General features: G+C 40.6%; 1 protein-coding gene across 1 annotated transcript; it reads right to left on the bottom strand.

Moving 5' to 3' along the window:
• Positions 1-1,578: 1,578 nt before the first annotated feature.
• On the bottom strand, positions 1,579-25,365 carry LOC144741666 (low-density lipoprotein receptor-related protein 1B-like; the record flags this gene model as incomplete). The annotated part of the gene is given in 13 exon segments (XM_078624172.1): positions 1,579-1,722; positions 2,048-2,170; positions 4,125-4,314; positions 4,976-5,195; positions 9,843-10,023; positions 10,407-10,643; positions 11,824-11,967; positions 12,906-13,041; positions 14,102-14,324; positions 21,377-21,435; positions 21,437-21,540; positions 24,649-24,710; positions 25,244-25,365. Coding segments are annotated over 13 exon segments (1,945 nt in total), but the record flags the coding sequence as incomplete, so codon positions are not given.

Here is a 25,365-nt window from a genome sequence, read left to right as displayed (position 1 = left end):
TACATCACCTGCTTGTCAATCAATCACATCTGTCAATCAATCACATGTAAGGCACAAGCATGGGGGGAATCATCTTCATAGTACTATTCTAGAAAGCTGGATCATTCACTAAATCTTTCAGTGTGAAAAGATCAAATCAGTAATTTTTGCTAGATTACCTATGTTGCCAAATTTCTGAAAATATATTCATGATCAAACTCATATGCTGTGTTTCAAGTCACGTACTTATATATTTAAACTTGAGTGTGTTCACACCGAATGAGATTGTGAACATGTAGTGTACTACGTTCATTGAACTGTTCACTCAAACGGTCGAAAAGTTCAGTGGATCGATGAACACGCCCCCCCCCACACACACACACAGTCGTATAAATGCTGAACATTCACTCTTGGAGATGGCAGCGGACAACAGTGACACCAGGGAGATATCACCTACCGATGGAATCCGGCTGAATGCTAACGTTAGGTTGCTAGCTAGCAAACCACGGCACATTTTCAGTCATTGACGTTGTGATGTACGTTTGGTGCTTGTATGTGATAAATTGTTGTCTTCACTGTTGATTGAGGTTTAAGAAATGAGGACTGAGGTGTTGGAAATATTCACAAAATGCGTAAAAAATTCACCTTTAAGAAAGTAGTAGAAGAAGAATGTCAAAATGTTTATGTCATTTCTGGTAAGTGGGTGAAGACACTGACTGATTGAGACAGTTCTACCCTGTCAAAATTTGTGGATAGTGTACTACAAAGAAATGTATGTACTAACAGAAATACGTGATTTGAGACACAAACACACTAGACACTTGTCAAATGATCAAACTGAATTGACACACTACGACACACACCTGAGCATGTGCTGTTGGACTCATCCTCATTGTTACCACAGTCATTCGTTCCATCACACAGCCAGCGTTTAGGAATACAGCGATTGTTGCTGCATTTGAACTGATCAACGGGACAGGAATGATTATCTGCAAAAAAAAAAGACAGTAAGTGTCATTTCATTTTGTATATGAAATGAATAAAATCAGACAAAATAAAAAATATATATAATGACATTTTTCGGTGTCCTCACATATATCATGTAAAATGAATTTCAGCAGCTCAATGTGCATATTATATATGATTGTTTGTATTATTTTTAATATAATTTTAAGTAGGGTAGACAGCCTAATCCACATGCACATAGCATGATTGTATCAAACATATTTTATATTCCTATCGCAATCATTGTCACATTTTTATTTTTTATTTGATTCATGCAACTATCTCATAGTTAAGATATGGTCCCACACCTCAGAAAGAACTAATGCAGCGAAAAATTTAATTACTTAAAAAAATAAGTAATATTCAATATAATTAACTACAGTTAAATTTAGCATTTTAATAAGATCATATCAAATCTGGAGGGCGTCTGAACAGTTGCTCCTCCACAAATCTGCCTGGCATTGACGGATATCCATTCTCCCATACTATGGAATAAGATGGTAAAAAAATAACAATAAAAATAAAAATTATATATATATATATATATATATATATAGTATGTGTAGTTTAATGGAAGTGGGTGCAGATCCTCACAGCATCTGTGGCTCTCCTCATCACTGCCATCCAGACAGTCGTCATCTCCGTCACACTTCCACGCCATCCTTATGCAGCGGAAATTAGTGCACTGGAACTCGTCACGTTTACATCGCTGTGGCTCTAGTCCGCTGCTGGAGACATCTGGAGAAAGAGGTTGGTGAGACCTTAAACTCAACCACAGAAATGATATTTACAGTGTGCTTAGAGGACATAATTGGCATCACTACGTTACAAAAAAAAACATGTTAATAAGGTGTCGTGACCTCACTGTCAACAACTGGGATTCTACTCATATTTCTGTGGAAACTGAGTGGGAAGATTGTCTCATCTGTATTTTTGAGTTCTCAAAATATGTGCATGCGAATGAATACGTGTATTATTTGATCTTAGTCCCGCAGGATTACATTATACTGAGAAAAGATGATCTTGGGCTTCTCGCTCTGTCTGGTTCATTATGTCCTCCTACCTGCACAGGTGACATTGTTCTTCTCCAGAACCTGGTTGTCAGCGCAGGCACACACTCGGCCTCCTGGGATGGCAAGGCAGAGGGTACCACAGCCCCCATAATTCAAACGGCACGCGTTGTCACCTGCAGAAATAGATCTTGAATAAGGTGTCTTGCTCATTCAAAGCTACAGATCTAAAGCCACCCTTAAGCGCCACACACTTCTTGTGTTGTTTTGTCGATTTCTCAGTGGCAACCATTGGGGGTTTTCATTTAAATCCTGCAAAATGAATGATCCTTTTGATACCAATTTAATATCCTGTCCCAGAGTACGCTTTGTGATCTATAACTATGTGTAGAATGGATTATTGGAGAGAGACATTTGGAATTTTTATGTCCTACTCAGTAGGGGATAATTTTGGTTTTATGGAGAAAGCTGACGTTTTCAAAGGGAAAAAAAACAAACTGCCACATTTATAAAAGTTAATACACCTTTCTTACTTTCATTCAGCACAGCAGCCGACAGCAGTGCCTGAGCCAATGAGATAAAGCTCTTGGTTTCATTAAAGCCAATCACTTATACTGAGGACTGGACAGCCAATGAGTATGTGTGGTTACATCGACCATTGTGATTCACTGTGTGTCTGTACAGTGTGAACATGACTGAGTTACAGCAGACAACCATTTGTCTGCAGCATATAATTATATTTCTTCTGCTCAGAAAAAGGAGCAGGGAAAAAATGCTAACAAATTGGCCTCATGCAAATAATGTAACATAACGTGAGAGTTGTATGCAATGATTATTATTTTTTTTTATTCAACACAATAGTGCCTCCGTTCGCCTGGCTATAAGGCAAGTGACCCATTTACTTGGCTTTCACAGCAGAGCAAAGTGAGTTCAATGCACTCCACTACCTCGGCTATCTGCTCTTCATGGCATTCCAGCAGCATGAATCCATCATCATTTGCTGTAGAGTGAGCAAACCTCAGCATGATATATATTCACAGAGTCATTTCAAGTGATTTGAGCGTGACTGTCATTCAGTTTTATGTGCAGGGTTATAGGCAGATTCTGGGGGGTATCATTTCAAGTATGGGGGTGATGCAGAGGTCACAGGAAACAGTTGATGTAGGTTACAACAATACAAGCAGTAAATACTGAAGAACCACGGATGAGACAAATGAATGCTGATTGAGTTTTAATGTGTCTGGTACACAATTGTTTCTGTGTGTGTGTGTGTGCTTGAAAGACGGAGACGATGTGGATGAATGAGTAGTAATGTACAGCCAAGACAATTACACAGAATGATTCTGTAAGTTATTTAGATTTAGCACTGCCCATCATGTTTGATAGGAAGCTACGGACCTTTCTCAGCGTTGAAATGTCCGCGCATCGCTAATATGTAGACCAAACTCATGTTAGTTCATGTCACATTCATCCAATTTCATCTCAGTGGTCTGACTAGGAACATGATATGTTAATAACCTACAAATAACAACTCAAATTTGTTTCTGTGCAAATAAGTACATCATGAAAATGTTTACAATTAATGAACTGTCCTGTCCTGTTTACAATATTAACACCCTGAAATTGCATAAGAAGGAATAAGCAGCAATATTCTGCCTCAGTGTATCATCTACACATGTGCAGTTCAACTCACGGTGGATCTACAAAGTTTAGTAACAACTAACAACTTGTCAACATCTTGAAAGTATGGAAGATTATCTAAAAAGAAGTCTCTTTTTTAGGTGATGTGTCTTATTTTAACTGTAAATTAGACATTTTGATTAGAAATAAGACAAATATGCTTGTTAAGATTTAGAATTTTGACAGTGTGTGTGAAGTGGCATGAACTGATTCACCACATAAACTAAACATAAACAGTGCATGAAGCAATTAAATCATTGATCATTGGTTAACACGGTTCTCAGTGTTACTTAAACACTGGAACAGAAACGACACTTAGTCCGACTGAAAAACTGGGGTTGATGTTTTCATTGTAACAGGGCTGCATTGGCATTGTGCAGCCACTTTCTGTTCGGGAGGCTATGGTTCAGCAGCGCAGGATGCAGAGTAAATGAAGGGAAAGCAGCCAACCTTGCTGACTCTGTGCGTCATAGACGCGCAGGCCAAATAGTGGTGGTCTCTCACTCCGCAGCAGAGTGACATCGCCGGTGGTCAAGTCCAGCTGGAAGACCGAGGCATTCATGTACTCCGTCCAAAAGATGAAGTTTCGATAATGAGAGATTCCAAATGGATGATTCAGCTCTTTTCCGCTGTATACAACCTGCACAATCATATAGATGGAAAGATGCCATCAGGCAAAGAAAAAAACAACAATTGTTTATTAAATGGAGGCACACAGCACTGTCTGGGATTGATCATTTGTGAATAATTCATTGGTTTATTACGCCCTGTGGTTGAGGATAAAGGAGTGGCTGGTTTTCAATCATGTCACTGCCAACCAACATTTTTATTTTATTACCACTGTCTGATAACATGCACCGTCACGTGGTCCGTTTCTTCCTCCCTCTCATATGGTTCCTAATGTGGTGCACCTACTTGCTGTGGAGATATGGCATATATTTCATATTTTTCCATTGTGAAACCCGGTCATTCCTGTGATGATTAAAGTAAGTTCTATTTTTCTTCTAATGTTTATTGGAATTCCTTCAATATGCAAACTGGTTTCAGGTTAGCATTGGTGCTGCACATGACTTGCAAACCAGTCAGCACAATCACCAAAAAACAACGAAAATACAAACCAACTAAAGGTTCTGTAAATTGATGACACCAAAGACTAGATTATTTATTTATTATATTTTTTATATTTATTTATCAATTGAAATCAGGAAAATTAGCAGAACTTATCATGGCACAGTCTGATCTGTTAAATTTTCTGATGAAAGCTGTGAGTCCGTTGAGTTGTTAAATAACATAGTGCTCACCTTTCTTCCAGTTCCATTGAGGTGAATCTTTTCGATGTGATCATAGTAGGCATCACACCAGTACATGGTGCTGGAGCTGTAGTCCAGTGTCAGGCCGTTGGGCCACAGCATGTTGGAGGTAACAAACACGCTGCGGTTGGACCCGTCCATCCAGGCCCTCTCTATCCGCCCGATGCTGTCATTGACCTCATCCTCTTCCCAGTCTGTCCAGTACATCCAGCTGTCAGACACAGACACACACACTCTAAGATGTCCAGCAATGAAATAGTCTGACTAAATGTGGCATCATTCATCCTTATGTTATGTCTGAAGAAAACAAAACTAAATGTCCAACTATTCAGTGTCCATCAACATGCAGTTAAAAGTGAGTGCAGGCTTATCTTAGAATGATCTCTGGGGGCCTGTTTTATGCACCAACGGGAAGACGAAATTTGACTTCCCTGCTGAATCCTTCACATGCAGCTTTGAGTCATACTGAGAACATAATAAAGAACACAACTGGAAAACCACTGGTGCAGAAAACAGTTTTTAACCTCCCAACGAGAGAGTTCCACACTGAGCTGCAAAAACAAATAATCAGACACCACCGGCAGGGAAAGTGAGTGCATCGCAGCCTGAGAAATCATCCAGGCTTATCAAGTTAAAGTGCTGCTTGACTGCACATCAATGTCAAGTCTCCTAGCCCCACCCCATCCACGACCCCAAAAAGAAAGGAAAAAGGTTTCTGAGACTGTGGGCTGTGGTACTTGAAACATGTTTGGGTCAACGATTTGACTTGATCTGTTCTCTGGGGATTTGTTCTGTTTGAGTGTTGCTGGCTGAGCCATGTGGCCCCGAGTATCTCATCTCTGATGGAGGGCTGGTTAAGGGAGGATGAAGCAGAATCAGAAAGAGAATGAGGAATCCCCCTGTCTTGAAGTCATCTTATGACCCCATGAATTATTCAGTGGAGCTTGGCCTACACATACACACCGCATGGACGACAACATATAAAATGGACACACAAGCACACACTTATGCTACTGTTACATTAAAAGAAGAACATTTTTCATGAAAGTATCAGGTTAATACTTCCCTCAGAAAATGTGTTACGTTTCCACCACATCTGTTTGTCTGTCTGTCTTTTAGCAACGTTAGGCCAAAAAATACTGATCTAGTTCTTATGGGAATTTTACTGGATGTCTCTTGGAACAATCAAAACGTTCCATGGGGTAACAGAGAAAAAATCCTCCATTTCAAGCTGTTCAGCATATTTTCTTGGTGGCTACAATCAACCTGTGTAACAATGATTCCCTTGGTAGTTTTAAGCTAAGTTAGTAAGTCAAAACTTTTAACAAATTACAAACTGATTTGGATCTTAAAACTGAATATATGAACCCAATTTGTGAAAAAAAGAACAGGGTCTATTGGAGGATAACAGATAAACAGAGTAAACCAGAAATCTCAAAACAAACACAATCTGTGCTCATGCCCCTGGGCTTTAGTCTCATTGATAGTATTTCCGAACCCACGAGCTTGAGACTGAGTCCTGTATCTTCCAGGGACTGCTCACAAAATTAGATACATATTGGGGTAGGGCTGAAATTGGGTATTTGATATATCCATTCCATTACTGTCATGCAGTGGTGCTCAGTGTTTGCCACAGTATTTATATGTTTACATATAAATTTAGATGTTTGCAGAGCAGATCAGAGTCACTGCATCAATCAGTATATTCCACCTAAAGTAGAATCTGAAGCAAACAAACGACGTCCTGATAAGGCTCGATAACAAATATTATGTATCTGATGACAGAATTGAAGAACAATATTTATAGTTTCAATGCTGCTTCCCCTCCAAGGCACCGGCAGTGGACAATGCCCTGGAGAGGTATCGCTAAATATAATAAAACAGATATGACGATTTTTGATTTAAAATACAATTAGACAGACAGACACTTTATTAATCTCTGGGAGAAATTCAGTTAATTAATGAATATTAATGTGTGCTAATCTAGCGTGATTTAGCTTAGGCTTGATACAAAGCAGTGAATTTCTTAAAATCTTGGCGAAGCACCCTAAATAAATAAAAAACAAGTTGGACAATGGAAAAAAAGAAAGATAAATAATAACTACCCTTGCCTTTAGACTAAAAATAGTTGTCTGGGTGACCACAGCGAAAACACCACGCTGGTTATCTCATGATTTGTTATGTAAAATGTGTGTGAAGATTGTAATACACCCACAAACGAGTCACAAGACACTGAAGCTGACTGTAGGAGTCTTTATCATGTCCACACAGACTGGAGACACCCAACAGAGCAGAAAAGATGGTTTCTGAAATTGCTTTAAGGAATCAGTAGGGAAGTTGCATCCATTTCACCTGAACCTTTGCTAACAGTGCTCACAGAGATCAAACACGCTGCTGGATTCAGGCTGGATTCTTATCAGAGTTATACAAAGTTATACAAAAATAGAGCTCCAAACCCTAAACACTCCATATAACGTACAGAGCATTGACAAGCAGATCAAGGATGTTTTGTCCATATCAGCAGGGTAAGCAGTGCTTACCCAATAAAAAATGAGGAAAGGGAATGAAATGTAATAAAAAAGTGCTCATATAAAATTTGCTTGATTTCCATAGGCAGTAGCATTCTTTGATTTTGATCGAAGGTTTCTGATACCTACTATAGGAAGCATCTTTACACTGCTTGTCGGCCTGCTACATTAGAATGCGTGTAAATGACTCATTTATTTGTTTTATTCATTTATTTATTTATTTACAAGTCTTCACCGGCTGTATAATGAGGCCAAGGGCAGCATGCTTACTGGCTTGCAGTACCACAAGCAGACACCAGGTTATAAGCATCGTAGGGCTGTCATTGTAGTAGGAGAGGACTAGACACCTGTCCTGGTTAGTATAACTATATTACTAAAGTTAGTTGAGTGGTTTTCATTCAGTTTGCTGCCAAAATGGGTGATTTAAAGGGATTCAGAGACTGGAATGAAAAGAAGGAATTGTTGGCCAAAGGACGTCCGGTGCCGCCGCTCAACGACCTGCAGACACAGAAGGGAAGAGTCTCGAGGGGATGTCAGCGAGCACGGCATGAGAGGAAGAAATGGCTGTGTGGCTGTGCCAGACCAGTCGCCTTTTTTGCTGTTTGTGTACATTGTTTCCCACTGATGATTTGAGAATGACATGAATCACGGAGTAATCAATGGTGCTGACAACATGACAAGTGAAGCAAGTCATTGTTTTTGGTAGTAATGATTCATTCGGACCTCCACTGCAGTTTACTAGTTGGTTATAGGGCATCAACTGATAATGTAGGCTATGTGTCTCCTACTTAGTGCTTACCCAATCAAAAAACTCATGACATTATGACATGCCAGTAAACATGCTGGAAGATTTTTGTGTTGACTATAGTGACTGGAACCTCCCTCTCTCTGTGACCAATCAGTGGCCGGTAATCTATAGACGACCCATTTTAATATTGGCTAAACTCACTGCAGGTACCAGGTGCCCATATGGAAAAAATGACTTAAAGGTTAACTATGTACTATGTTTATTAAAAGCTATATTTAAAAAAAAAAAAGTAAAAATATGTCCACAGTGCGTTTAGAGGGGTACAGAATGAAAGTGTAAAAAACATCGAATGTAATGTGAATTATTTCATATATTTTGATGGGTTCAACAATGTGTTTATGTTTACACGTACAAACCAACAGTGATTGGTGCATTGTCAGTTGACATATACATTCTCTGTGCTTGGCACAGAAGGCAGAGTCTGTAACTCCTTCAGCAGCAGCTTCACAGCCCCGGAGTTATAAATCACAGAGGTAGAATGACCGGAGAAGAACAGAAACAAGAGTCAATATTGGACAAGCAGATGCTAGATGGACTCCTAGAAAGGATTTCCTTGGCATCAAAACACACACGGTGACTTTTCTCCTCCATCGGTAAGAAGCTAACTCACTAGCTAACTTAGCTAACGTTACTCGTCGTTCAAATCCCTCTTCAACCACGTTACTTGTTTTCATTCTATGACGTTGACCCTAGATATGACGTTACTGGTCGTCAACCATCCACCTCCACACCCAGTAAACGGAGGAACCGGAGGTGGTTCAGTCCTCCTGTCCTGTCCAGTGTTGACGGTTCACTTTCACCACTGTGGTCAGTGTCTATATATTCTATCTATTTGTATTCACTCAGGTCTCATAGACGAGCATGAACATACTGTGAAGTTCTGTCGGATGTTTGTTAAATCATCACACAAATCAGACAGAATCCTCAGCAGGATGAACAGAATGACTAATATCAGACTAGTGATGGTGTCTGTGATAGATCTGTCTCTGATTGATCATGGATAGCAGAGAGAATGTTAAATACTGTTTTAGAATGTACTGATTAGTTGAAATTTGTAGTTATCCTGTAAGATTCACAACTTGACGGATGGTGCCGACTGATCGCTTGACGCAGTTGACAACCTGGCTGCTGTATTTTCTTTTTTGTGTTGCAATTCCAATGCGACCACACTAGATTGTATTTTTACACAGTTCACCTTTAAGTTGTACCAGAACCTGTGGAGAATATTAGTAGAAAAGGAGCACAAATCCATCCTGTTGTGCCCTCATCTGCCAAGAACTTATATATGTACAGTGTCTTCAATAGATCATAATCTGTATTATTGGTCATGAACCGGCCAATGAATCGCCCACACTCATGCATAAATGATGTTTGGAGCCTTTAAGCAATTTCACATGTCATAAATATGATATTTACAATACATATTTACATTTATATAATTTGTATTATTCATTAACAAAATCAAAGAGGGATTGAAAAACTTAAATAAAAATTTAAATATTTAAACTTTTTTTTTCCTGACCTGTTAAGAGGGTCGACCACGATGGCGCGGGGGTGTGACATGTTTCCCTCCAACAGAGTTTTCCTTGTTTGGGATGCACTCTCCAACCTGGCGACACTGATCGTCTTCCTGTAGCCATCGTTGGTCCAGTACAAGTTATTTCCAATCCAGTCCACTGAGATTCCTTCAACGTTGTCCAGTTCTACAACGGGATCAAAAAAATCAGCTGAATGTGAATACCTGGGATGTCATCTGTGATTGAGGAGGAACGTTTATTCAGCACTGCAGCTTTATATTATTCTACAAAGAGGTAGACTGAAAAATAAAGTTGCTTCTGATAAAATTGTGTGAAAAAAAATCCTAACTTTCTTTTGTTGTAATTGTGTTTTTATGCACTGAAGTGTTGAACATCTGTGATGTCATTTTGGCTTTCCAAAGGTTTGAGAATGTGTGAAATGGTTTTCAATTATTGTGAGGATACAGCCACTAATATAAGATATTGCCTACAGCCAGCGCCATCGATTCTCAGGAAATCTCTACTTAAAAAAAACAAAAAAAACCCCAGCAACATTTAATTTAACTCACCCTCATTGAGGATTGTTTCTCGGTTGCTCCCATCTATATTTTGCCGCCCTATTAGAAAACTGGTGGTGTCAGCAAAGTAGATGTGTCCTAATTCTGCATGGAAGTCAATTGCTCGAGGGTTGACCAGGTCCTCAACTGGCACCATGTGTTCATCACTCGACTTGATATTCATGTCCATGCCTCTGATGACCCCGGGGCGGCCTTTACCATAGAACAGGAAGAGGTCGTTTTTGGGCTCTAAAAAGGAAAGAGCAGACGGACCCTTTTACTGGTGTTGTCAATTAATTGGTGTACTTTATCAATGCTGATCCCAGCATTAAACCCTCTTACCAGGCACATTGTTCTCATACACGAGCCGAAGCCAGGACCATCCATTCACCTTAATGGAGCCAGTAATCAGTGCCAATGACTATCCTCTCCCCTCTCAATCATGCTTTTACTGAAATACTGCCTTGAAGGTAGGCGAAGGGAAAATGCTGGAGCAAACACACAATGGCAAATACTTACCTTGGCTGTGAATACCATCTTTGATCTAAAAAAAACACGGTGCCTTGGTAGAAAGACAAACAGAAGCCTAGAAAGCTGAGGCAGCTCCTCAGCGGCCTGCCAGCCGCTGAGGGATCTGTACGTTCTCTAACCCTTTGGGATCCTCAGGAGAGGCAAGAGGAGGAATGAAGGAGGGTTTCCAGAGAGAAAGGCAGACCTCCGGCTCTCAGCACTGACTCAAGAGACTACGATGCTGGGGGCGGTGAGGACCACACATGCCTCAGTTCAATTCATCATTTTGTGAGGGAGACACCAACTACCCAGGAGACAATTAAGGATTGCAAGAGACCCAGATATCAAACCCCAGCATGTCTGCTGTATGAAGAAGCACTACCATTTAGCACTGAATCTCATTATGTTGAGGGAAGGGGGAAGCACGGGAAAGACAGCTTGTGTCATCAAAACGTCTGTGAGGGGGGGAATAAATCAAAAGTGTCATGCCAAGCCTCCTGATACTTTGTTACCCTGATCTCAGTGCTGTGGACTCTCTGATTGTGCTTTTATTGTCAACTGTATAATGTTTAGGGATTGATCAGGAGATCCAATAGTCAAAGTTAAAACCTCATTATGGTGACAATCAATCAGGTTTGCCACAGGTCGATAGCAGACCATCACTTCCACGGCCTGTGTGCATCAGAGCATCTTTATCACGGCCAGTCTGGGGCTGACATTTGTGGCACACCTGTGGCTGCAAAATGATATATGACCTTTATGATGATACCAGCATGATCAGAATTGCAGTACATCCACTGCTTCTTTTTCAGGTTTCTTCCACATTCTTAACCATTCAGGGGAAGAAACTTGGGTAGCAACAGTTGCTCAGTAACATGACAGTTCATTTGAATAAAAACAAAACAAAACAAACACTGACTTTTGCAGGACTGTCCATCAGGGCCCAGGTTGTAGCCAGTACGACACTGGCATGTTCTGGATTTATAGCTGCCACTCAGAAGGCAGATATGGGAGCATCCACCCAATCTCCCATACGAATCCATCTCACAGGCATAAGTCCTGACTGTGGATTAAAGAAAGGACAGAACCAATTAAGCAATTTCTTTTTGTACTGGGTCAAAAATGGAAATAAATAAATGACTCGGGGGGTAAAGATACATTGATTCATTGATTAGCGATCAAATTACATTCACACAACACTTTGATCTATATCGTCCTCTTAAAGATACACCTTGATTTTGAAATTCACAGAGCACGTCTGTGTCACCATTTCCGTGTAAGCGCACCACCTGGGCATGTCATGGGTCATAGTGAGCAGTGTGGAAAAAGACAAAGAGGAAATCAGACAGATAGAGCGATACTTTATTTTATCTCTCGAGAGAAATTCACAGATCAGCTAGCTCTCTTCTCTGGAAAAAGTCGGCGGTTTGGAAATATTTGGGATTCAGACAGAACATGCCGTATGCAAACAATGGGAGTGAACGACAGAGTTGGCTGAGAACCTCAAGAAGAAACACAGCATTGACCCTCATGCTAAGGCTAGCTCCCGTGTTACTGTGACAGGAGCCTCCACACCACCTTTGAGCGGTTTCTTTCCGCTAAAACGTAACAACTCTTGCTATAAAAAGTGCACAAGTGAGAGAATGTGAGAAATGTGAGACTTTCATGACAAAAGACCTATTTTTTTTTGTTACAGAAGAATACTGTTTTTAATTGAAATACCTGGAAGTATCTTAAATAAAAAGGCCAATCAAATTCTGGTTGTTTTTGGGAGTGTTAGATGGGCAGATGATATCGCCTCATATCGATCGCAGGCTCCTGAATCAAATTGAATCAAATCAAAATTGTAGTGATATCGGCAAAAATTGTATCGTCATCCAACCATATCACTACAATATTGTATTGTGATGACGTGCATATTTCAAAATAAAATTCATTTTACCTTTCGGCTGAGTGAGTTTGTGGTAAACACAGGACTCCTCTAGTATTTCCCAGACTGACTAGTATCCTGCTCCCCTGCTGTGATGTTGAACCTGTGGATCTGCAGCAGCTCCACAGTGGGACTCCCTCTGGAAGGGTATAAGTGGGTGGCATAGAGGTAGTCTTCAAACACAGCTAATGCATAGATGCTTGTCACCTAGAAAAGAAAGGCATGAACCCAGAAATAAGTAAATCAAAGAGGGATGAAAGAGAAGAGAAGGAATACCAACAGAAATTCATGATGGGACTTTCTCAAAAAAAACAAGCTATGGAAGAGAGGTTGTCTGCACATTTGGCACTGCAGATGAAACCTGGACTTCTTCAGGGGCAAGTGCCCTGACACCATCGCCTCCATGCAACATAAAACAGGCTGACACCCACAAAAAGCAACATGGGCTGAATGAGCTGCTTTTATAGGAAGTACACTTAAGCTCACTGGACCACAGCACAACATCAGGGACACCAAGAAACACATGTCAGAGTATATGAATTAAATTACACTTCTTTGTACAGGAGTGGTCATCCGACTCCTACTGCATTCTCTTTAACTGTAAGTCATTCTACTTTCTGGATTAATATTTCTCTTGAAGAAGTGGGGAAAAATTATCACATTGTGTTTGGGTACCAATGTGCTGCATAAAGAATTGAAAGTTACTTCCAAACCCATCAGAAAAGCACTGATTTCAGTCTGAGCGTCTAGTTAAAATGTTGAATGATGAATGGTGTCATAAAATTTGCTGAATTAACATCCAGTATATCCAAACATGAATGAATGAATATTAATTTTAATTTTTTATAAAAGACAGATACAATCTGTAATTAAAGGAGCCAGGCTGTAACAAACAACAAATAAAAATAAAATACTGATAAACAGTACAGGCCTCTGTCAGTTTTACCCAAGAACCATTAAACAAACCTATTTCAGATTTTGTTTTCTTCTGATTCCTGCTTTGATTACTATATTTACAGCTCCAACATACTATAAGTACACATTAATGGTAGTTAACAATATATGTGTACGAAAAGATATTGTCATTGCTGATACATCATCGAGGTCGTTAGGATACACGTTACAAAAGTACACTGGATTTTCTCATAATTGACATCCTGATCAAGTTTACTAATGTTGTCACTCAATCAAAGGAGAGTGCTGCTTAAAAAAATCATCATATGCACAGATTGATTGTCACGGGCATAAAATGAAGCGTTACACTCACATGGCTCCCATGGATGACAGTGTGCCTGTTCCTGCCTTGGTAATCCACAACATCAATGTAATCCAGGTAGGCATCTGCCCAGTACACCAGCTTCTTGACCAGATCCAGGGCCACAGCTGTGGGCTGCTCAATTTTAGAATCCACCAGCCGGGTCCTGTTGGTGCCATCCATGTTGCAGCGCTCCACTTTGGCCACGTGCCCATAATCAGTGAAGAACATCATCCTGCAGAGGGATAAAGTCTAAATAATGAAATGCTGTTTGTTTCCATTGACTTTAAACAGGATTAAGGAACAGAAGCGGTGTTGACATGTACTGTTGCTATTGTGGCCGTCTATTAAATATTCCTGAAGTCACAGTCAGAATTCCACAGTGAAATGTTTGATTAAACAATTTAAAAGAATAATACTAATTTTCTCCGATTACAGTTGTCAGAGCAGAGAGTGGGGCCAATTAGGATGCATAAAATAGTGGATACGTCATCGGAGCTCCTCCAGGCTCACTTGTCTCTGCAGAGGAAATTAGAAAGTAACAAAACAACACAGAATTCTGGTCACATCACTCTTAAATTGGGGCCCACTGAAAATATAAAAAGGTCTCTGCAAACACCCAATACTAAATTAAATCCCCTAAGTGTACAAAAGTTAGAGGTTTAATGAAATGATTGTGATGAGGGTCAATTTTAAAATAATAATAACAAAGGGTTAGTATGCAGGCATTGCTCCAGCCTATAGTTGATTCTCAGAGCTATTACCTTCAGACAACCACTATCACTTGAAAAGAAAACAGCAGATGAGTGGATTATGCGGAAAGAACAGTCCTATACAGTTTATAATTGTAATTGTGCCAAAGCACCCTTCGGTATTCTCCTGTGGGTATTCACTCTTGTTTTCAGTAGTTTGGTGATAAGCTGACAGTAATAAGGGTCATTTATTGACCATTGATCCATAAGCAGCCACCACAACAACTTGGCAGCTCCTCTTCAAGCTGGTCACCAACAATCATATGCCAACCAGCCTGTCTGCCATAAGTGAATGACGGTGAACGAGCGAAGCCTGGGTCCCCTGAGGTTTCGCTGTGGCACAGATAAATAAATAAATGATTTGACATCAAAGCTTGATGCAGATCAGACAAAAAAGGAAAACAAGAGGAAGACCAGTAGATGACACTGACAGCAATTATTTTTTAAAAGTTTTGATTTCTTTTTATTTGACATTTTGAGTTCCTTTGTGTGAGGTTATAGTGATCCCTGGTATATGGTACCTACATATACATATGGTACAGAGTAATTAACACAATATTTGGTCACAGCTGTACTATCTCCTCATTCTCAACTCACGTCCTGTTGTTCTCACCAGTCTGTAGTAAAGAAACGGTCCCCATGGCCCCTTCTCTTCTCCCCCGTCATTATTAACTCTCCCCAGCATCTGTTCATATGACGCTATTTGTGTCATAGTTTTAGTCCATTTTTTCTAGTCAAGTAGGGACGTACTTTCCATGTCCCGAGGATATTTTGGATTCCTCAATTATTGGCCGGTGGATTTTGTTCAAAGAATGAAAGCGAACGTGTCGGTATTCAGCAAGAATAATCACCTGGAGCTTATTGTTTTTTAGAATTGTTGAGAAATGTGTGTAATATAACTAGAAGAGTTGTATTTGACAATTTGATAACCTGAAAACTTACAATAAACGCCATGATGCAACAGGAACATCCTCATCTTTGTTTTATATGCGGGCGGGTGCCATTGCCAGACAGGTCAATCGCCAATCAGCTGCAGCACTGTAGTGCACCATGGTTTATGTGTTTTGACCAGGCAGGGCAACTGTCCCACCCTCCCAATGGTCAGTCGGGGGCACGCAAGTGGGGCTTATACTGGGGTGAGCAATGATTACCAAATACATAATAAGGGTAATAATAGCACCATTTGATTTACTTTTACCTGTACAACACAACCACACCAAGGTTAGTTTTCCCCTCCCTGCCCAGGAAAGGAGTAATAGTTGTAGTTTCAACATTCAGCATCACAACTTGGTATATATTTTTGGAAAAAGAAGGTGCTGTAGAAATGCAATATTTTTTGAGCTTCAGAACTCCCCTGGAATGAGTCTCCGATGCACAATGCAGCTGTCGGGGGATGGAAGTGAGAATGCTGTATGGGCCTAAAAGAAGCATTTGTGCTCACAGTGAGCAATTCTCTCAGGAACGAATTAAGTGACATCTTTGAACATGCTTTCCAGTTCCCCTTAATATGATCACAAACAAAGAGAGCTGCCTGGAAGCTTGTTTTTTCCAGCTCTCCACCTTCAATTTTTAACATCTCTCTACTGTCCTCTCACAACAATACCTTCATGCAAGGCCAAACATGGAACGTTGGAAGTGAAAACTAACATACGTTGAAAAAAATGCACAAATTTATGCCATAAATGTCAGACTAATGCATTCTATAATGTACAGTAGTTGCCTCTGTAATACAGTGGTACGTAATATCCTGACAGGAAATAACAACAGCAATTCTTCTGTGGTATATTTGGGGATATTAAGGAAGTATGACAGAGAACCTGCGTCAGAGTGAAATGAAATGCTAAAAAGGGTGGATGATAACGTGAGATGGACACCGCTGTGTACTGTTTTCTTGATGCTTTGCTTTCCAGCTGTGGCACATGTGGACAGAGGTCCTGCAGCTTCCGGTGGTAATCAACAACACCTAGAGAGGGAGCAGCCAGCTGACTTAATCTCCCCAAGTCACGTCAGCGGAGAGACGGGTTGCCCTTTGAACCCAAGCAGAGAAAAAAAGTGGCAGCATCAGCAAGGAACGAGCCTACCCACACAGGTGAGCCTCCACGTGGCATACAAATGATAGCTTCCTTGGATTAGGAGGGTGCTGATGCTGTATTTGTGGTTTCTGCAGCTACAATGAGGTCCATGTTGGATTCTGTAAATCAAGACCCCTGGTGAAATAGCAGTAGAAACTAAATGTGTCTGAACGTCAAACAGAAACTGAAACAACACTGTTACAATGTCCAAGCTATAATAGATGTATAGTATTTTATTTAGACTTGTTTTTTACAGTTGTCTTTGAGTGAATATGGTATGAATAACCAAATATATATAAACCATACTATTACAACATGCATTGCACAAAACGTCTGAATATAAACTGATATTCTATTGAACAGAGCAGAAATGTAGGAAGGATGTCAAAGTCTGAAACACAATCCACTGAATCTATGGAATCCCTTATGTTGCCCATTTTAATAATCATGCTATCACTACAAGTGCTTCCCAGTATCACTTCCGTTGTAAAACAATTCGGTCACCGAACGGATGAAATGACCGGCAGTGTGTTTCCTCTAACTCCACAGTCTCTGCCCTGACCTCTTCATCTCCAGAACCCCCTTCCTGCTGCTTTGGCCACTCCTGTCTCACGGGAACCATTTATTCCAAGACCAAATGCATTTATGTAGAGATCTAGGTTCGGCTGTTTTCTACTCCATTGTGCCCTGGTAGTCAGCAGCCATCCATCTATGCTCCAGATGCGTCCAAGGTTTTTTACATAGTGACTCAATGGGCAATGAGCTGCTTTATGGGAGAGTCAGTCCCATATTTTAGACATATGCACATGACTTATTATTGCTGAAATGAGGAAGATCACCTTGTACAGGGTAACAAAAGCGGTTTCTTGGCTTGGGCCCTATGCCAGGGCTCACACTGTTACACTGTTGCCGAATCACGGTATTGATTTTTTTTTTTCAAAATCTTATGAAGCAGAGAGTGACTTGAATGAGGCAGTTCACCATAGTGTATTTTTATTGGATATAAGTGAAGAAATGAAGAGACAAGATGAGCCCTGTTAGCCTTGAACACCTCCGTTGTTTAGCCATTCGGTTAACCGCATAACCGCATGAGGGAGAGAGGGGGAGAGAGCGACCTGGCCCATCAGTAGCCCTCCCCACCTTCGCATCCTCAAGAGTTATTCAAAACATGGATGACCAATTTGCCCTCCCTCTGCCGTTCTGGCGGAACCTAGACAACTTGGTCAAGCTCGGCCCACAATCTGGGGACCTGGGGAAGACGCGACACAGTGGAAGGATACTGGTGAGTCCAACTGCCACTTCAAGAAGGGCTGCCCCGACTAAGAATGTTCTTACTCGACTATTAGCATTTTTGGTCATTAGTTGACAATGCATCCACAAATTAAATATTTAATTTCATTACTAAAATGTCTTTTTTTAGCACTGCACAGGAATGGTTTGGGTTCCAGGTTTGAGAATGGATGTTGTAAATAACATTTTTGACTCTAATAAACAATAAAAATGTTCATTAATAATTGCGGGCAATTAATTAAGAGATGCAGCCGCCAGCGAAACACGTTTTAATCTGCACAATGCAGTTTATTCTCAATATTCTCTATATTCACACACAGCAAATAACTACCTGCTTCACATGTGTCACTCAAAGACTGAGTATTAATTTTCACCAGAACAGAACTCGTAATGTAACACCACATCAATAAGCTATAGGTTAGATGTTTTATTAAACAATCTAATCACTCACGTCTACCTTCAGGTTTAAGATATGAAAAATATATATTAGGTACTTTTCAGGATAATACTTGAACACAGCATCAGTTCTTTGTTACAGATGCTTTTAAATGGTCATTATTTCATCTGCATTACCTATGGCTGAGTGTGGAACAGGGGTGTTATCGTTAATTTTTGCGTTAATTCTTTCTGCTAAGACTGGAATACACAACAGGCTGTTTACAGTATGGGTCGTCTGCTCTATCACGGTGTTTTGGTGTTTTGGTGTTTTGGGCTCCAAACACAGACATTGTGTACAAATACAAATACCAGCACCATTAACTGAAAACTGGAGATTCTGCGTGAGCAGGAGACCACCACGACACTGAATGGAACATCTGCCCATGACCAGAGATGCTGAAAGCGCTGAGAGAGAACCCTGAAGCCAGGCACGTAAGCAGGGGTCCACTGTAAGCTAGCTGCTAAACTAAACCAGGCAGGGATTCTACCTTTTCTCCTGGATAATGTGCAATCCCTGGAGAAGAAACTGGACTATTTTAGACTCCAACTAACAAGTCTAGTTAGTTGGAGTCTAAACCAGAAGATTCACCAGAAGATTCACAACCACCGCTGTAATACTAAAGACCGCAGGCTCAAGTGGCAGAGTATCCAGGCCCCTCACATTCTACAAAGCTTCATCACAGGTGCAGTTTGAAACTCAAAACGACACACAGGCATGTAAGTCCACACCCCAGCCCAGAAGAGAAGTTGCTCTGCGACATTTACATCTCCTTGAGCCAAGCTGTGATACCTGCGAGCTTCAAACAGAGCACAGTCCGTCCTGTGATTTCACTGTGTCTGCAGTGAAATGTCTCAAAGACCATCGTCCCATTGAACGGATTTCATGAGGAAGTGCTTTAAGCGACTATTCAAGACATCCATTCCCACTTCAACAGACACTCTTCAGATTGCATATCGTCAAAACCACTTTCTGGACGATGCCATCTCCCATACATTACACTCTGCCCTCACACCCTTTGAATGTAAGGACATAAATGTCAGAATGCCGTTCATGACTTCAGCTTAGCATTCGACACAATATCCCCCCAACAGTTGGTGAAGAAGCTCTCTATGCTGGACCTCCACATCCCAATCCTGGATCCTGGATCCTGGATCCTGGATTTCCTGCACGAGAGACCACTGCTGTGAAGTCTGCTGTGAAATCTCTCCCCCAACTTGGAAAAAAAACAAGCAGATTATTGTTGACTTCAGGAATAAAAAGGCTTATCACCTCCCCTGTTCATCAGTGGGTCTGAGGCAGAGAGAGTCCAAAGCACTAAATTCCCGTTCCTAATGATATTGTCTGTACTTCCTGCAGAGACTGAGGAGAGCCAACATGCTCATAGGTTGGATCAACCTCCCTACCCTCCATCACATATTCCAGACATGCTGTTTATGCAGAGACTCTGCCATCACATAGCCTGTTTGTCCCTCTGCCATTAGGCAGAAGGTGCTGTAGCATCAAGTCCTGTACAACAAGGGCTCAGCAATAGCGTATGCCCCTATCAGGGCAAGTAAGTCTCTTCACAGTACTTACACCACTCATCAACAGTGGAACAGGGGGTGGAGAGGGTGAAAACCTTCAAACTCCTTGGTACCCACATCAGTGAAGACCTCAAACTAAAATACACAGCAAAGCATCAGGCAGGCTCAACAGGGGGAAATTGAGACCATTTGGAATGGCCACCATTTGTCCACTGTGAATTTGTATGGTGAATGACAATAGAGCCACTTTGACTTTTGTGCTAATTAGCCACTCTCCTTCTCTCACCTATCATTACTATTAGATGTTTCATGATTCCTAGAGTCAGAATAGGTGTCGCATTGACAGCTTCATTATTCTGGTGGAGAAAATGTGCTCATAATATAAAGTTCCTGTATTTGCATATATACTCTACTTAAAGCATTTTGATATGTTCACCTGTAGCAGTTTACAAAACGTGCCACATGTTGGGAAATCACATCTCTACATTTCAGTCAGTGTGTGACTGTCAATCATCATCATTTTAAATACTTTATGACTGTGAGTGACATGAAGACAACCAGTGACAATAATGTCACAGTTGCTTTTTGGAAGGATGGAAGGTGAAATCAGTCAATCCAAATAAACATCAAGACAGACACAGCATCTACGGCAATCCACCAGATTATTATGCCTCCCTGGAGTTCCTCCTGCTGTCGTGTCCTGCTGGACAGCAGATGTGCTGTCTTACATCTCTCAGGTTTACCCTGCTGTCCTGGCTCATTGGACGAGCCTGCACCGACACGCACCATTGGGCTTCTCTTGCAGCTTCTAGAAGCTGACTCTCGTTTCTTCAGTACCACATTTTCTGCACATGCAACTATTGCTAGTCTGTCCGTCCTAGGGAGAGTCCCCCTCTCCCCTGTTTTGACAGTTTTTCCTCCCCATGGCTAAGGGTCTGTGGACAGAGGGTGTTGTATTACGCTACTGTAAAGTTCATGGCAACAATTACGATGTTCGTTAATACAAATAGAATAGAATACAACCAAACTACACAGCTCAAAAATGAACAGGATCAAAGGACAGGGAAGAATTCAAAATACCTCACTTTAACTCACTCACAATCTTGTTCACAAGCCAGTTCTTATTACACATACTGTTTTTTCATTCTTTTTGTGATTTGTGTCCTTAACAATGATTAAGGACTGTATGACAGAGGATGCCGAAAACTCACCCCATGAGAGGATCCAGAGCTATTCCTTTAGGATTCTGCAGGTCCAGTTGTATGATAGTAAACACAAGTGTTCCCACTTTGGTCACAGACAAATATCTTGTCGTTGACCCGGTCAAGAAAATAAAAGTTTCCAGTCAGCCAATCAATCGCCATGTGTTCAGCATCTGCAATAAAAACATTAAAATAAATACTATAATTTGACCACACATAAAGTCCTCAGTTGAACCGAGATGCATGTAGATGACAGGATGTGTGTTTTTAGTCTATGTTTACAGTGATTTTAAAACACACTTGTTATGAATGTATCAAAGAAAACACTCAAAAATGTTCTGTTTGATGCTTAGATCTGTTTCATTCGTATGTTTAAACTGTAATACATATTAATGTCAATAAGTTAATAGGTAAAAAATCAGATATAGTCAAAACACTGGAACACGGAAGTGTAAATGCTGGCTGTAAATGAGTCTGGGAATAGTGATGTCACTGGAAGCAACAGGTGATTTGACTTGTCTATAGTCTATTGCACAATGATAGTTGCACAACTGTTTGAGGTGTAAACTGAGATGTTACATCAACTCTCATATATCAGATAATAGGCACAGGCCCTGATTTTGTAGTAATTTGTAGTAAAAGTAATTGAATGCAAATCAATCATTATGAAATCTTCTGAAAGCAGTAAGTGACGTCAAGAAATGACACTCAATGCAAAGGAGAAATGAAATAAAAATGTCACAAAAGTGAAATTGCACAATTGGTCGTGCTGAATCTGAAGCTCAGGATGGAGGCAGGGAAGAAAAGATAACGTTTCTGTCAAGTCTCATTTGAGACAGAATGGTGAAAGCTCACACAAATACACGTTGAAAAAAGCCAACTGGCAGATTTTTGTTACTTTTTTTCTAGGGGCAGAACGATGTTATTACCTCTGGATCTGCTGTTTCTGTTTCTGTTTCTTTTGCCGATCCACCCAAAGATGTGGTGACTTATTTACACAAATCTATGCCAAATTATGCTATTACTCCCAGGATATATTTTTAGTTTCGTCTTATCTCTTTAGTAAAATGTATTTCATGAATTGCAATGTTGGCTCAGTAGTATAAGAATTCATGCTGAACATGCTGTAATTTGAGCCTCCATACCACTGTGTTGGAGGCAGATAAAAGCGCACAACCAGTGACTTGCATTCGAGATGGATAGATACATAGATAAATAGATAGATAGATAGATATATAGATGGCCATTTGCAACATACAAGCAGTAACATAAAAGAATAGATTATTTGTTGCTATAATGTTAAATTTTGGATTGTGCTAATCATACTTGTGTATGTTCATACAAAATCTAAAGAAAACCAACAAAAGCATTATAATAATTAATATAGAGTGTGAATTGTGTAGAATCGGGCCAGATGAAATATATATAGGAAATGAAAACTGCCGAAGTCGGTGGAGCGTGCGTGTGAAGGACAGTTGTCGGGGAAAGGTGAGCTAACAAAGCCACTGAGGTTAACTGGCCTTCTAGAACACCATTAATGAGCTGTGTGACATCTGGGTGCATCTCAGAGAGAATACGTCAGAGCAATGTTTAAAAAAAAACAAGCAAAGGAAAAAGAGTTTATACTTGCACAAGCAGCTGATAACATACTTTGTAAATTGTGTTGTGTTCTTATTTCCCGCTCCCGTGTGAATCCACGCAGGTTCCTCATTTCTGCACAGTGAAGTTGCCCTGAGGACTCTGTGGACAAAACCCAGCAGACACGGTCCTGGCTGTGCTGGAAATCCAATGCCAGTGTTCCATTTGCACTCAGAGACCTGAGGGGCTGAAGGCCTGTTCCATTTAGATGGGAGATGACTATACGGTCTGAACCGCCCATGAGAAGCTTTGGCAGGCTGTCACCAGGATCTGGCCATGACAGAGACACAGAAAACATTTCGATTTTAGTGGCTCGAGGTGGATTGTTATCATCCAACGATGTCAGTAAAAGAAACTTCACACAAGTCCCATCAACACTAACGCCACCTCTGTTCATTAGGTCATGGTCATTTTTCAAACATATACCAAGTAGCTAATGACGGCAGCCAGTAATGAAGATAATGGTGGCTATTCTACAAAATACTTTAATTATAAATAAAATACCCACAGGAATTTATTTTATATAAACATGACTCAACTAAGTAGTACATTTATTTCTTCTTTATTGTTTTTTTTTGTAAATATAACTTTAGAATTAGTGCCTGTAATCAACATGCAGAACCATTGTTTTTCGAGAACTAATAAACAATGAGCCAAACTTACATGCATGAAGTTTGTATTAGATTAAAATAAAGATTTCAACAGATTTGTATCCTAAAAGTAAAAAAATCTGTACACGTAAATGAGCATTAGAAGTAGACATGTTAACCATCAACCTGTCACAGCATTGCATTAATAAAGGGAAAGTGTTATAGCTTTCACTTTGGTCTGACACAAACGAGAGTGGATTTAATCAAGATTAATTCCATGAAAAATGCACTTCAGAGTTTTAACTTCAACCAAACATATTTTCATTCCCCGCTGTTTTTCATCGTCTGACCACAGAGAGCTCCGTCTAAGATTTATATTCATGAGCTTAAACAACTAACGGTAACCCTGTAGTTATCACCGTAACACCATCGCTCCCTGCTAAATTAATATTAATGTGTGTGAGCATTGGGTTCAGTTAAGCTTATGGGTAATCATATTCAGTTTATTCCTGGTAGGACACAAGTCACATTGATTAAAAGCTGCAGCAGTAGTCCTCTCCCCTGCTAGGTGTACTGTGCCGCTGGCTGTTTCCATCCCATATAAGCAATGATGACAAACACAGCCTTTATAAATAAATACATTTCAATTTATGATTCAGTCCATCCAGTCATGCAAACATATATATATATATATATATACATATATGTGCGCACTGCACAGGGTTTAAGCTTTTTTTGCTTCTTAATGGTGGAACAGAAAGCATCTGGCATTAATATTAATCAGGGCAACGCTGGTCATTGTCGCTGCATGAAATTCTCTAGACTGCTCCCGCGTCCCTCGTGCTCATTAATTTAATCATTATCCCAGCCTGACCATGTCTACCTACTTCTGAGCAGGTGATAGATGTGGGTCAGTGCTGCACCACATCCATTTCAGTCCCACCAAGGAGGTTAGGAGTGGATGAGAAGTGAATAAAATCCAGTTTAATAACAGAAATGAAGCATGCATATATGCACATTAAGGTGTATTTCAATGCAAACTGTGACATTCACCTTGTTTGGCTTTGCAAGATATCTTGTCAGGCTGCAGGATGAATCCTTCTGTGCAGCTGCATCTGTATGACCCATAGGTGTTGGAGCAGATTTGGCTGCATGCGCCGTACGTGGTACATTCATCATGATCTTATGGAAAAAAGAAGAGAGTCATTTGTAATGAATTAGGTGTGCTCAAACATGACCCAAATACATAAAGTATACTTAATGTGGCCTCACTCCAGCACCTCAGGCATAATTACTATTATAACCAACTCCACTTTTTGGAGCTGTACCTATAAGTAGCCCCCTCACATGTCTTCATGATTAAATCAGAAAGCTCTGCAGCTTTGTTAAACCTTCCTCCGGCACAGTCAAGCTATTTTATGCCATGTCACAAAAAGAACTTTTTCTCTTGTCCATGCACATGTACTGTTGTGTACATGGAGCTCCGCCTGCAGACAGATGGCCCACACATACCCTCCCCCCTCCTGAATGTTCATCTGAGGGAAGTCTGACCCAGGGCAAAGGCAGAGATTGGAGTTGGGGGAAGAGGAAGGAGAAGGAGGGAGGGCTCCATGGCAGGAGGCCCCCCACTAGCACTGCTGAATCCTACCTCTGCAGCTCGTCCCCATCCTCGCCGACCTCAAAGCCGTCGGCACAGAAGCAGAAGGTGCCGTTTCTGGTCATGATGCAGCCATAGCGACACCGGAGCTCATGGCAGGGCTGACAGAAGCT

This window comes from Lampetra planeri, unplaced genomic scaffold (assembly GCF_965212315.1).
Source record: "Lampetra planeri unplaced genomic scaffold, kcLamPlan1.2.h2 scaffold_648, whole genome shotgun sequence".
Classification (NCBI taxonomy): Eukaryota; Metazoa; Chordata; class Hyperoartia; order Petromyzontiformes; family Petromyzontidae; genus Lampetra; species Lampetra planeri.
Note: the sequence above shows the minus strand (reverse complement) of the source record. Positions and strands in the feature narration are given on the sequence as shown.